Genomic DNA, 15,243 nt, shown 5'->3' on the forward strand with positions numbered 1-15,243 from the left:
ATTAAATATATTGTTGCGAGGTCTTGTGTATACGTCCAGTGAACTTCGTTTCCAGTTACACTTTTTTGCCCTTTATGAAGCTGTAGCTTCGCATTCGTGTATTCCATTGTATCTTCGCATTTCTAATGTACGAGGGCGAGTCAAGTGAAAGTGAGTCTACCCACACCGAGCAATGATGGTTCAGTTTATTATCTGCGAGGCATGCGCCTAACACACAGGCATCTCTCTTTTAGAATTGTGACACGCAGGTGTGAGGATAAATGTTCTTTAATGCTCTCATGCACTGGGCTGAACATGGTTGCGTGATGTAATGGACGTTCCAGAAGTTGAACAGGGTGGTGCCGTGAGGTTTTTACAGATGAAGGCGGATTCCTAAACATAAATTTGTCGCCGTATGGTTGCCGTGTACGTTGAACATTGCATTTCATTGGCCACTGTGAAGCGTTGGAGCAAACGGTTCAAAGAAGAACGTGAAAGTTGCGAAGACGATCCAAGACCGGGCCAAGTCACCGTGCAATCACCACCAACAAGAATGCAAAGGTTGATGAGCTGATGAGACAAGAACGGAGGTTAAGTATTGATGAACTGGCAGAGCGTGTGAACACCAGTCACGGTTCGGTTCACGCCATAATTCATGAACATCCCGGTTATCGGCTCTTGTGTGCGCAATGGATGCCCAAGATTTTCAACCACCACCAGAAGACAGAGAAGTTCGGCGCTGCCTTGACTCAACTGATCCGGTAACACAGTGAAGGTGACGACATCTTGTCTGCAATTGTTATTGTGAATGAACCATGTTGCCACTACAAACAACCTGAAACACGATGGCAAAGCTTACAGTGGAAACATTCGTGTTCACCACCCCCATGAAAGCAAAGGCCATTGTTTCCGACGGAAAGTTGTTGACCTTTTTTTTCGATCGTCAGGGGCCATTACTGATAGAATTCGCTTAATCTTGAGCGACTGTCGATTCTTTCCGATATCGGGAAACGCCGGATCGGCTGCGTGTGGCAATCAAGAACAAACGACGGGGAAAATTGATGAATGAGGTCATCTTGCTCCCCGACAATGCCCGTCCCTACGTCGCTGATATGGTTAATATAAAACTGGCGAAGTTCAAAGGGGAAACGCTGCAACATCCGTCATACAGCTTAGACCAGTAGCCTTGCGTCTTCCACATGTTAGGTCAACTCAAAAAACAGCTCAAGGGAACCAGATTTGTGTCGGAGGATGACGGGAAAGAGTCAGTTGCAGACTTTTTGAAGCATCAACCCAAGGAGTTTTATGAGCCAGGAATCGCGTGGCTCGTTAGTCAATGGGAAAAATGTCTATATGCTCATGGAGACTACCTTTAAATAAAGTACCCCGTTTGTTATCTATTCGCATTGGCTCACTTTCATTTGGCTCGCCCTCGTATATCTTGCAGAACTCCTGCTTTTTATACGTGCTCTCTGTTGCGACTATAATTTCGACGCAATTACTCACGATACCCGACCGGTCACGGTTCATTTGGCTCACTTTCATTTGGCTCGCCCTCGTATATCTTGCAGAACTCTTGCTTTTTATACGTGCTCTCTGTTGCGACTATAATTTCGACGCAATTACTCACGATACCCGACCGGTCACAGGTGCGCCTGCGTAATACATTAGAACGAATGACAGCGTCATTTAGATTTTTCACTGGCCGTTGCATGTGTACAAGAATGTAAACAAGTTTCTCGAACAACAAAGTTTCATTAACATGTTTGTCCTCTACTTGTTCATTTCACGCCCTTTACATTTTTCATATCAGCAGCATGCATTGCTTTGCTCGTTTCGAACTAGTATAGTTCTAAAGTTCGTGTGATATTTTCTTTACTTATTAAATAGAGAAAAAAACATGGAAGCAATGATATCAGTTATTTTGGACGCAATTTTTGGCACATACGAGTACATTCTTTTACTAAAAGTGCATAATTTACTTGTTTTGACAGTGCGTAGCGTTAAAGAATTCGTTTGCAGCATCTTTGGCAATGGCAATGCAGTTATTATTCATGTAGTTGATTTCTCGACAATTTGTTTAAGAGGAAGGTTTAGATCGGGCACAACTCCGGCGCAGCCTAGTCAAGTGCACTTCAAACGCGGAAACGCTTTTCAGAGACAAGTCCTTGATCGTTTTTACTGAAATATGTTGCATTTGAGAGAGAAAGTTGAATTCTGGTGTCTGTTGAAAGCGTACTTTCTATTTAAGGCATGAATTTTGTTAAATATATATTGAAAAACCGAAAGTTCGAAAAAAATAGAAGAACGACGTTTACAAACTTATAGCTCTGCATCAAGAACAGATATCGCGGTTCTGTAAACGCCATCTACTATAATTGTCAAAGCGGACATGTTTGGTCTGTCAATTTGTATTTTACGCGAATTCGTTACTTTGTGTACAAGGGTTCTGCACAAGCCGTATTTCCATACTAAATTTTTTTTTAGATTTATGTGTAACACCTCAATTTTGTCCGCTGTAGATGTTCTTTTAGATGCAGTACACAGAATTATGATATTGTTCTTCATTGTTGAGTTACAGAGTTTCAAACTTGATAGTTTCGTTTTCTGAAACTTTGCGATTTTTGCCAATTTTTATAAAGAATTGATAACCTAAATGAAAAATTCGAAACAACCAGTCATTAAAATGTAAGTTTTCTTTTAATGCAACAAACCTTGTCAAATTTGATACAGTGGTTGCCCAGAAAAAAGAATTCTCCTTCTGCATGTATTTAGATTGGATCACACGAGCTAAAGCTTCCTTTTCAAGAGGAGGCCGAGGTGTAACCTGAGCCACCCCCCCTCCCCCGAACGAAATTTCTGGCTACGCCACTTCTTGCCACAGCATAATTAGGCCGGGTTCTTCTAAAGGGGAGAGGGTGTAAGGCGGGTGGGTGCGGCAACGAGAGGCGTGCTAGCGGTGATGGGGTCGAATTGAGAATAAAGGAGTGGTGCGCACAAGGCCAGGGACACGGTCGTCTGTCAATAACGTGTCAACGCCCTTGACGCAGTTAGCGTGTCAACGGCGTGCACAGCAGCCATCTATTACCTGTTTCAGGTAATCGAGAAACAGGTACTATAGAGCTGCTGTGCATGCCGTTGATACGCTAACTGCGTCAAGGGCGTTGACACGTAATTGACGCACTGCCGTGTCCCTGGCCTCCTGCACAGCACTCCTTTATTCTCAATTCGACACCCTCGCCGCTAACACACCTCCGTTCGTTGCCGCACACACCCGCCTTACGCCCTCTCCCATTTAGACGAACCCCACCTATATATGCTGCGGCGAGGAAAGCATATGGTCGCATTGAAGAAGACAAGTCCACTTGTCGAAACGTTGCCTCCTGCTCTCACCTTGTTCTCGTTTTGCTCATCGTCTTTAATTTCCATCTCCCGCCTTCCCCATGTTTTTCTCGTATCCACTAAGTAAGATGTGTACTAAAAGTTATCAGACATGCACAATGTATGGCCGTCTAATAGGCCCCATCTCCGAAAAAATCAAGAATTTTCTTTGAACAGGTATTTCATTACAAAGATTTTACTTCAAGCACTACAGTTGCGTGTGCCGGGTGGCGGCAGCCGATGTTTCGGGCTGGTTTTCGTCGTTGTCGCTCTCAAACTCTGATGAAACGGCTTCATCTTCAGACTCGCCGCTGCTCGAACCATTGATAAAATCAGCAGCAGACACCGCACAATCACGAGATCTGCCATCTTTCGAAGCGCGCGTGCTGCCCCCGGAGGCGGCCATTTTCGCTGCCTACTGCGACGATCGCGAGGCTTCGGAGCACGCTCCGAAAATACTTCCTGGCAAAAAAAGATCAAACTCCTTCGAAAAGAAAACTGTGGTTCGCCTCTGTCATGTCCGATAGCGCAGTGCGTGTGTGAGCTACGCTGAAGGTATCCAAAGAGGTGTTTCAAACCATCGTTAGCGGGCTAACGATGCCCAATGGGCACGGTACACAAAAAGGTAATAATGCTCGCACATAGCCTTCACTAAGAACTTTGCGTTTAAGCAGCGCAAAATAGTCGCAGTAATCGAGCGTTTCAGTCGTAAAAAGATTTGGGCAACTGAAATTTCGGGTCAGGCTTACAAATCAATTGTATTTACAGCAATCCGCCTTCTTCACGGCGCCATGGCGCATCCGCCCTGCCCTAGCGAATTAGTTGCGAAACATTTTGGAAGGGACGCACGCGGACAGATATCGGGAGAAAGTACCCGGGGAAAAAAGCGCTTGGACGCGCGCTGTTGGAAACGTTCGTGCCATGTACCCAGTTGAAACTCTACTGGTAGCTCGACGTCGCTGCGGTGCCTAAAATGTGCGTAAGACTACAACTCTACTTTGAAACAGAATAGGGCCAGGACTTGGTGCGGACTGCACCGTGAACCACGCAGTTACTGCCTTGCGTTGACGGCTGTCAAATTTATCGATAAACCCCTGCATTACACTTGGGCGATACTTCAAAAACACGTTGCTGCCGCAGTCTTCTTGCAGCGTCGGCTCACTGTTGCTGGTGGCGGCAGCGCGTGCCTGACTTCATGTACTCTTTTATGACGTGGTAACACTGGGTCTATACGAGCCTGACAAGACGCTGACGCCGACGATTGACCGACTATTCAGCACTGTGTCATTGAGACCATTTGATCGTAATAGGCCGACAACGACGCAACCGACAGGTGTGACTTGTCATAAAGCGCGACGGGCTTTCTGTCGACGGCACCGACAGAATCAGCATGCCGAGCCTGATAGCTTGACGGAATCCTACGTGATCAGCCGTCGAACCGACAACACGATAGCTGCGGCTCATTCACTTGCAAATATAATCGTTCGGGCTCAATATCCGTCGACATGACTTCGAAGTTGAAATGAACGAACTTCAGTCCTCTCAAGCAGTTCGCGTGAAGTTTGAGTCAATGTTGCTCCTTTTTAACGAAGTTTGGGTTAGGACTGACCCCGTCGAGTTTGTGCACCCGCTACCGATGAAGCGCGACTTAAAAATATGCAGTTAGGAAGAAGGAAACCGCTATTATAGTTGGGTTGTGGCTGCATAGCGATTTGATAACTACTCTTCAATTCACGCGGCATGTACGCGCGCGGCAAGCGGCGACACAGTGCTGTACCAACATCGTGTACCTTGGTCACCCTTCCCGAATGCTGCCGGTCGGATTCCCATAGATGGCGGCTCCTTGTGTGTTGTTATGCTGTCATTTCTTAATTCCAAAGAAGCACTGTTTACCTCTGCGTCAAACAGGAAAGAAGAGACACTGAATTCAGTACAGCAGCATAATATCGCTCAGTTGGCAACGGTGTCAGCGATGCCATTCGCGTTTTCGCGAGAGAACTACACGGCCTATAAGTGGGGACATATGCCGAGCACAGTTGTCTCTAATAATACTTTATTGCACGCGCAAACTGCAAGTATAGTGAAGTTAAACAAAAGCGAGAATCAGTAGTAACAGCCCGTAATATATATGTGTCTGGGTCACAGTTGCAGTTGTTTAAGGGACTCGGCCGCTCATACTGACTCGCCTGTATGTTTTGCTACGTTTTGAGATTATTTCACATCAGCGATGCGCCGTTTCTACAATAACCGAAGCTAACGGTGATCTGAAGCTGTAGTGGTAAATAAATGCACCGCTGTGGCAAACCTCACGTGGAAGGCTGCGCTCGAAGGCTTCTTGAATATGCGAAATGTTTAGTCGACGTGTAAAAGGAATACAAAAAGCGATGTGCAATCGCAGACATCAACGACAACGAACTCAACGCAGCCGCGTCGGCAGACGGTGCTCAGCGTGCCTTTACAGGCCACGCTATTACCACAACAGCGCACTCGGGCCTGTTCACCCACTATACTCGAAGGGTGAACGGCATGTTGCCCCCGAGAAACCATTAATAATCAATTGCGATCCACGAAACGCACAACGGACGCCCACTCAAAATCCCCAGCGAAATCCCCCACACCCTCGCAAAACGTTTCCGGTGGCGTGCGTCAGAGGGCAGCACAGAAACATGAAAGAGACGGATTGCACTTCCGTCGCGATCGCATATAGCTTCGAAGTTTGTTCACTTGAACTAGTCATCTAAGCAGCGCTGAATAAGATGCGTTATGCAGTGTTCGTAATTTGTTTTTTCCGTCAAGCAACGGTGTCGATTGAGGCAGAGGATAAGCAGTAGAATTCAGATTAGTTAATTTGTGAGCTTAGGATGAACCTTGTTGATGTATATGACAAAGGAAACTCCTTACATCTGGCACAGGCCTCCATCTTATGTGCTTTGAACAATGATCGAGATGATCGCGACATCTGTGATATCTTGTAGTGACACGGACCTATTGTCAATATCACAGACTCATATTTATATTTTACTCATACTCATAGATAAATATGAACTCATATTTTAAATAAGGTATACTTTTACAATAGGCGCTTTTGTTCTTGGGTACGTTGACGAGCATCAAAATGTACGGTGCCAACCAACAATGCATAGTCTTATTGTTATCTCTTCCAGCCTAAGTCTGGTGAAAACTAGAGGAAGGAATAACGCTACTTATACTTTAGGTAAGTAAGCCAGCATTGGAACACAGCTCCTCTCGTGTTACATATCCTAAGATTAATTTGGATACTGTAAAAATCGGCAGCACGAAACCAGTTAAAGTGTCGCCGTGGTCTTAGCGAATGACAAGAGCACGATGTCTGTTTTGTCTTATCATTCGCTCAACTATTTTTTTTAATTTCCGTATTTTTTAACCTGGGACACGTGGCCACAGAAAAAAGTGAAGGGCGATTTTCACGAACTTCCACTGAAGCAAATCACAGATAGCTTCGCCACCGCTGCCGCATTGTGTTACATTTATACAGGGCTTATGATTTCTTGATGCTTGTGCACTGTGCTCTTAATTGGCTCCGGAAGAAACTTGGTGGCGTTCTTGTAGTCTGCGTACATGCGGCACCTTGCGTAATGCCACCTGATGAAATTTCTCAGCGGGCAAGAACTTGGTGCTCAGAAGTTTCGGCACCAAGACCACTCATGGCGGTGCCTTCTGACAGCGCCTTCTCAGCAAACTGGTGACAGGGAGCGTGATCGTTAGTGAGCATACTTGTCATGTATCACTGCAGATGCCCTCTCAACGCCGGGCATCGCGTAGAACGACTTATAGCGCGATCCGAGATTGTTAGTGACAGTGGTGACGGTGATTTTTGTTAGGGTGGTGGTCAGCCCGAAGGAGACGCGCCTGGCTCCGACATTGCCATAATACAGATGTTCCCTGTAAGAAATTAATTTTTTTTCTGTGAGAGCAGCCATTCTAGAACGATGATTGAAAACTAAACAGCGATTTTGAACTACTTCCGGGGCCGAACAGGCGGTGTCATCAGCACCAGGGCCTCCGGAGAAGCGAGCTCACCTGTAGAATTTCAGAAGCCAGCAGAGTGTAGATGCGATATGCAGAAATTGGCAGTATATCTTGAAGAGATGTGTTGCGGTAACAGGATATAGTCATGTTTACTATATAGCATATTTGACTATATACAATAGTCAGCATCAATGTGCCTCTGGTCACACTTATAGCTGATAGTTACGCCAGATTCTTGAAGACAAAGGCTCCACCTGGCGAAGCACCCTGAACGATCTTTGAGATTAACAAGCCAAGAAAGGGCGTGATGGTCGGTAACCACTCTTAAAGGATTGCCCTGTAAATATGGCCGGAACTTACCTACCGCTCCGCCAACAGCTAAGCACTTCTTTTCAGTGGTATAGTAGTTTCTGCAGAATTTAAAGTGCGGCTAGCGCAAGGAACAGAAGGTTCAACGCCATCTTCCCACTGCACAATCATTGCACCATGACCGATGCCGCTAGCATCAGTGTGGAGTTCAGGAGCGCTATAATCTAACGCTATTCCAAACTTTTCTATTCTACTTCTGAAATCACCCCTCGGCGATTAGTCAAAAACTTTTTGTGAACCATCTCCACTTCGCCTGTCTGTCATGCGACGTCCCATAAATCACGATAGCTCCCCATCTGATACGACGCTTACACACACATTATGCATCATCATCATCATCATCATCATCATCATCATCATCATCAGCCTGGTTAAGCCCACTGCAGGGCAAAGGCCTCTTCCATACTTCTCCAACTACCCCGGTCATGTACTAATTGTGGCCATGTTGTCCCTGCAAACTTCTTAATCTCATCCGCCCACCTAACTTTCTGCCGCCCTCTGCTACGCTTCCCTTCCCTTGGAATCCATTCCGTAACCCTCAATGACCATCGGTTATCGTCCCTCCTCAAAGGTGGAGTGGTGGCGTAGAGGTAGAACACCCGCCTCGCGTGCAAGAGGTCCGTGGTTCGAATCCCGGTGCCGCGCAATTTTCCACCGGATTAAAAAACATCCGTGTGTTGATAAAATTGCATAAATAGGCCCGGAGTGTGGCCTGATCCCGGTGACCAGAACCGCCAACGCACTCCCTCACCAGAGCAGGATTGGCCACCCTGGTGCAGTACTTCGCCCACAACCTCCTATATGAACACAACACATTATGCATGATTCCACCCAACAAAAGAAAAATAGTTATTTGTGATTCCATGCGTTTTCGCCATTAGCCCTCGGCTATTGGTCAAATGTTTTCGGGCTGTAGCCACTTCACCTGCCTCTCACGCGACGTCACAAAACCGCGAGAACTCACCGCGTTAAAGTGACGTCTACGCGTTAGATGATGCATTAATATGCCAAACAAAATTGAATTCTTTTCTGAATAGGTGTAGACTGCCCTGTTCCGAACGGAATAAAAGATGACTGCCATCGATCGCTCAGGCACTCGCTACTCAAACCTCCTGGAGAGGGGGGGTTTATTTGCGTACAATAAAACTTTTGCGCGGCCGTGAAAATCTATCGAACAATTTCGGCGGATTTAAGACCTCGCTCTGCCAACTCTTCTTTGCTGAGAACCCGTTTTAGCGGCATCCTTAACATTCCGTTGCATGCCACCGCGATTTTCGACTTTCCACCTGAAGCTACGTAAGGGAAAGCGGACCAATCGCTGACGCCGGTACCACCCTCTTCATGCAGTTATCGATTTTCAGTGCACTGACTCGGCCCCTGAAGCTACGTAAGGGAAAGCGGACCAATCGCTGACGCCGGTACCGCCCTCTTCATGCAGTTGTCGATTTTCAGTGCACTGGCTTGGCCCCACCGAAACGCTCTTCACTTGAGCGTACTCCTCGCCTCTTTTCAGCCAATTATATCTGACAAGCCGCTCAGTGTAAGCAATGTTATTCGTTTTTAAAGCTCACAAAAGTGACCTCCTATAAACGAGGAGAACGTTTAATTGGCCTGTTCGGACCACCCTGCGGGTCACCGCCCGATTCTTATGTTGGCGGTTACGCAAATTTGACGTCAGCATATTGGAATAAAAACATATTGGAATACTTCTATGTTATAGGGCCCCAGTGCCAGTATCTTCATCAAAGTGTACAAGTAAGGGCGGTGTCTGGACGCGCCGCTGAAGCTCCGAGACGGCGTCTGTCTGCTCCGGACCCCAAACAAACGAAATCTGCTCCTTCGTTAAACGAATCTTGGGTTCTGCGATTCTTGTAAAATTCTCAACAAAGGGTCTGTAGTATGCGGTGAGGTCCAAGAAGCGGCGCACGTTACGTTTGATGGCAGGTGATGGGAATGCGGCAACAGCCATACTCTTGTCGGGGTCTGGCCGAACACCATCGTGACTGACAATGTCGCCAAGGATCTTCAGCTCCCCATAACCGAAATAACATTTATCAGGCTTTATTGATAGTTCTTTCAATCGAATTGCAAAAAACACGGAATGAAGTCACTGCCAGTGTTTTTGAAAAGTGAGAGAAAAAACAATGACGTCGTCTAAATAGATAAGACATGATTCCCACTTAAGACCTGACAGCACGATGCTCATCATCCTATAATACGCCACGAGACCGTAGCATAATGTGGAGGGCAGAGCCTTAAGTTTTATATATCGCGTTCATCAAATTCGACCTGCCAGTATCCGCTTCGCGAATCTTATAACCACTTCGCAAATTAATGAGAAGTATCGGGCATGTCGAAGGCGATCTAGAGAGTCATCTATGCGGAGAAGAGGTTAGACATTTTTTTCGTCACCTTGTTTAGTTTCTGGTAATCCACACAATACCGAAGAGTGCCGTCCTTTTTTTTCACAAGCACAACGGCGGACACACGCGGGCTGGTTGAGAGTTGAATTACATCGTCGTCGAGCATTTGCTTCACTTTACAACAAATCGCCTCCTGCTGCTTTTATGACACTCGGTGGGCGTGCTGACTCATGGGTTGTTCGCTCGGGCCCGTTATAATACGGTGTTTCCTGATGGGGTCCGTTTTAATTTTGAAGTGGGTGCAAAAGAGTCACTGAATATGTATAAAATAGTTCGCATGCACTCTTCTGCGTGGTCGAGAGCTTAGGATTTACGTCGACTGTGCTGACAATCAAGGTGTCAATCTTGACGGCTGCAGAAGGCTCAGCAAGCGTGGAACATTGTGCATACCGAAACTCTTCAAAGTGAGCAATGGCCATTCGCTTTACCAGATGTTCGTACTCGTCGCTGAATTTCTTAATTAAAAGCTCGGTCATCCTGCTATTCAGTTGAATAATGCCTAGGGCGACACAGGTCTGCCGAACTATAGAGCAACGATAGGTTTTCTTCAGCGATGCCTCTACTGTCACAGTCACAGTCACCTTCAACAGTTATGAACGTACTAGTTCCCGACGGGAGTGTTGCAGTGTCATCAAAAACACTCAGTGCTGTCTTGCGCGTGCTACTAACTTGCAGTATGGGCGTGTAGTTCTAAGAAAACGTTATAATCAGCTCGCGAATATCGATAACAGCTCCGTGGTCAGGCTCCATGCTCGTGAAGAAAATCAATTCGAAGGATTGCTTTCCTGAAGCATTCGCGCAATACGATGAAAGATGCAACGTACGTTGACACACGTATTTGGAGTCTGGCTGTGCATCTGTCAATCGGCGTCAAGAGATGACTAACTGCGCCCCGGAGGCTTGGTCCGTGCCTTAGTGTCATGACCTTTCTCAATGGAGCAGCTATTTCGGCATTCATAACCGTGTAATCGGCACCAGTGTACACAAGGGCAGTCACCGGGCAATTATCTACCTGAATGGGGATGCCAGCGGAAACACTTTCTTTGTCGACAGCATGCGGCAGTGAAAGAGAATCGTCGGTTGTCGTCTGGCGTATCAGGGGAGAAGGATATATTGAAGTTCGGTCAACAGCGACCCCAGCCCCGGTGGTCGCTGCTTCTAGTTTCTCCGGTGTGGGCATGGGGACCTTGTGGATCAGCCCCTAACACCATGAGTGAACACCAAGCATTGGCCAGATGACGCAGAAAGTCGAGGAGACGGATAGCGGGACTGACGTCGTGGAAGAGTGGGGGACTGATCGCTCACCAAGTACTCCAATATAGCTCGGGGACGCTCACCCTCCCGGGGACGGCGTGCGTGTGGGCGAAACCCAGGAAGGTCCACCTGCCGGTATGTGCACTCTTGATATATGTGACCTGCTTAACGACAATGGCAGCAGAGTGGCCGATTGTCACGAGCGCGCCACACAATAGATTTCCGCACGTTCAGACTTGGGCTTCCGGAGGACAGAGGGCTCGAGAAGCACTGTGCCGTCTGTGAGATGAACGGATAGACGGGATAGCTGACTGCCGGCATAGGAGCTATTAAGACTTCGGCGTACGACAGGAGAGGGGCTGCAGCTGGTGGCGTGACCAGTGGTTGGGACAAATGCTTGATCTCTTCAAGATATCTGTCCGTCACGTTTTGCAGCTTCTCACGTAAAACACCGCGCACGAGCTCCCTGAGCTTTGTCAAATCAGTTATTACCATGGAAGACGAGAGACATGCAATGTTGCTTGGGCACTGGTATTGCGATGCTCCATCGTACTGCTCCATCGTAGTTCTTTCATTGAGGAATTCAGCTACGGTATCCCGTTCATTGCACACTCGACCTGCGAACAGCTGCTTCTTCACGTCTCGCATCAGCAAGCGTACTTTCGTTTCTTCTGTCATTCCGGGATCTGCTCGCCAGAACAGCCGTCACATGTCCTTAGCGAACATGGCAACACTCTCACTTGATCTCTGATTCCTGTACTTTAGGGCATCTTCTGCTTGCTCATTCCGGTTCTAACATCCGTAGGCATTTCGCAGCTGGCTGCAAAATTCTTGGCAAGTCGCCAAGCTCCCTTCATGGTTTTCAAAGCATGGTGTGCACTGAGCCCTTGATGGCGAAGTAGACATACCAGAGCTTCCGGTAATCGTCCGATTTGTTGGCACTGGTAACTCCATTGAAGTAGTCCAGCCAGTCCTTGGTAATCTCGAAAACGTTGACGAAACGACCTCGTGGTTTTCGACGTGTTGAAAATCCACGGACGAGGCGGAATGGTGATCTCTCCAGTCTGGCTTGCTATTGAATTAGTAGTCATCTTTTTCAACCGGACTGAGAGAGGGTGCAGTGCTGGTGGTAGTCCTAGTTGTCGCCGGGTTTGCTGAAGGTCAGCATCGAAGGTGTCGCGATAGTTGTTCGATGTTTCCTCTTGGTAGCAGTGGTTTGAACAGATTACGCAGCACCTGGACAGTCACGTTAACTATATATATGGCATGAACTATTAAGTTTGTTCTAAATAAATCAGTGAGAGCAGGTCCAACACCTTGTCCTTGTTCCATACGGCCGTGAAGGAAACGTTATCATTTTTTTCAATTATTTAGGTTGAAAGAAACAACTAGCTAAAGTGTCTAGTCTTACGAATATGAATAATGAATTATCTAACTATTAGATAAGCATCTTGTGCGCATAATAAATATTAAGAAGAATTCTAACATGCGATTCATATTCTCCCGCAGAAATATGCAGAGTGCTGCACAATCGTTCCTGTGGCTGTAACCTAGTACCGTAGCTCCAAAGGAACGAACTACAGGAAGAGTCAATTTCAAGCAAAGCTTTTGAAAGAGTTCTTCCAAAAAACTTTTCTGTTGAATAATGAAAAGATATCATGTCAAAAAGAAGTGTTGCAGAAATTCACTCTCATTCCATAAAAGCCACAAGGCTGATGTAGCCAGACCAGACCTGTGTAGGTAGACGCTCAGCAGGCGACTCGGCACCACAGTCTTGTAATCGTTACTTAAATTTTCAGAGAGGAGCACCACTGGTTCTTCCAACGGAAATTGAGATGAGGGAAATCAGATGTCGACGATGGTTGCACGAAGGACTATTATTGTTATATCTGTAGCAGGTGATTTTAAAAATTCCGTAAAACTTAAAAGGGATCATCCCGTATAATAATGGCGACTCTATAGTCAACTCAGCCCGCAGTTCATAGGAACCGACAGCCAACGTTTATACTGTTTCTGCGTCCTCTTGATGCGATTATGGGGATGCAGTCACAGTTTCTGCGTTACAGTAATACACAAACTGCTACATTGAAAGGTTTCATGAAGGTATTCAAGGTGAAAATATTACTTTTCTAAGTGCATGCGGAAATTTCCTGTTTGTTAATTTTTATTCACATCGCGTCGCATTGCTTGAACTCGCAGGAATGGCATACAAGGGGAAAGCCTGTAGGCCTGGCAGAGCTGGCATAGGATTGGACAGGCGTTACCTTCTCCGGTGTGCAAACGGCCGCTCACGAAATAGCGCATTTGTGAGTACACTAGCCTGCTCGACAAGCTTTCGGAATTTTATACGTATTGCCTCATGACTCCAACTTAGGCCCCTTGAAGTAATGTCAACCTAATAGATCATTATAGATCCCTGAATTATAGGTCCGTTTGCGTGATATTGGCGCTGTGCACAGCATTCGCTAAGGCAATTTGGAAAAGAACCAGGGAAACACTTTATTTTCATCAGCGAGAGAAGTGCAACCGTGAATGTAATATGATTGCCGTCAAATCTTAAATTATAAATTATGTTGAATAAAATAATGCCCCCTCTTCCCACTTTTCCCTTGAAGTCTCCATTATCCTGTGAACTATGAATGTTGTTTGAACCCCATGAGCTTGATAGATTGCAGAAAACCTTACGAGTCAGTAGAAATACCAACATTAGGAAGGCACTGCGGAAATAAGGCGTACAAGCAGAAAAATGGATATGTTAGGAAAGAAATAGATAGGTTCTACAGCAACCATAGTTAAGCAAACGAAAGCAAACAAAAAATGCCAATTAAAAAAGCCGTCAAGCAATGGGACACGATTTCTACAATGCTCTGCACTGCATACACGTAGAAATTATTCGACGTACCAGAATGCTTCGAATTATATATGTACGTATATGAGGGCCGCAGGCAGTATGTCAGAGACCGGTGGTTCCTCGGTTTTATTTTGTTGACGACAAATCATTTCAATGGCTTAATGATTCAGAACTTTAACAGGCAAACTCCTATTAAATATGTATTATAGAATCTGCAGAATAGTTGCGTAAAATATAGCAACCTGGCAAGAGAACTAAAGTTTGTTACTAGTAGTTTGGTCTTCTGAAGTGGTGCAGGGATGTCGTTTGCGCCAAACGCTGGCAAGGCCCGAATAATATGACGAAACTTTCAGATAAGTGAAGATACGTGAAAGTGCATGCACCATGTGTTTGGAAACTGTAGACATTAGTTTGCCAATGTCGTTGAGGCGGAAATAACAACATAAAATAAAAATGAAGCCGCAGTTAGGGTCCAAAGGCGGAAGTATTGTTTGCGATAGCAAAGTACTACACAGCTCTACGAAGTAACATTTGAAGTTTTATCGTCTGTGTAATTACCGTCGACATTCCATTACTGAGTACTAAAAACCTCCATGCTAACCAGCGGCGCTCGCGTCTCTCAATGCATGTCGCGTTTGGTAACAGAAACGTGGGGAAACCACGAACAGTGGTGCTTTACAAAAACAACGTTCCCAATAATGATTAAAAAAATATGATGCTGGGAACTTTTCGTCTGCAAAAAAGAGTAATATCTATGAATGACACTTTAGGCGAAAATATAGCTCACTGGCGCAACCCACCGCCCCGTTTCAAAGTGGCCGCTCATAGTGTAATGCCGGACCCACCTGCGGTGACGGTGAAGCAGGCCTTAACCACTCCCCAAACGTGGGCCCATCCCGACGATAGTGAAATGCCCGAACGACCCGCGGCGGAGGTGCTGTTCGCTATTAACGGGCCCGCATATACAGCTTCACTGCT

General features: G+C 46.2%; 1 protein-coding gene across 5 annotated transcripts in view; it reads left to right on the forward strand.

Moving 5' to 3' along the window:
• LOC142576177 (uncharacterized) overlaps nucleotides 1–15,243 on the forward strand; it is an 86,373-nt gene that overhangs the window by 51,415 nt on the left and 19,715 nt on the right. For 3 of the 5 annotated variants that reach the window (XM_075686171.1, XM_075686173.1, XM_075686172.1), the window contains 2 exons: nucleotides 6,525–6,574; nucleotides 13,614–13,720. In XM_075686171.1, the coding sequence (XP_075542286.1) occupies nucleotides 6,525–6,574; nucleotides 13,614–13,720 (157 nt within the window). Of the gene's footprint in view, nucleotides 1–6,524; nucleotides 6,575–13,613; nucleotides 13,721–15,243 lie in introns of those variants that run through there. The other 2 variants (XM_075686175.1, XM_075686174.1) reach the window with 2 other exon arrangements.

This window comes from Dermacentor variabilis, chromosome 3 (assembly GCF_050947875.1).
Source record: "Dermacentor variabilis isolate Ectoservices chromosome 3, ASM5094787v1, whole genome shotgun sequence".
NCBI classification, from domain to species: Eukaryota; Metazoa; Arthropoda; class Arachnida; order Ixodida; family Ixodidae; genus Dermacentor; species Dermacentor variabilis.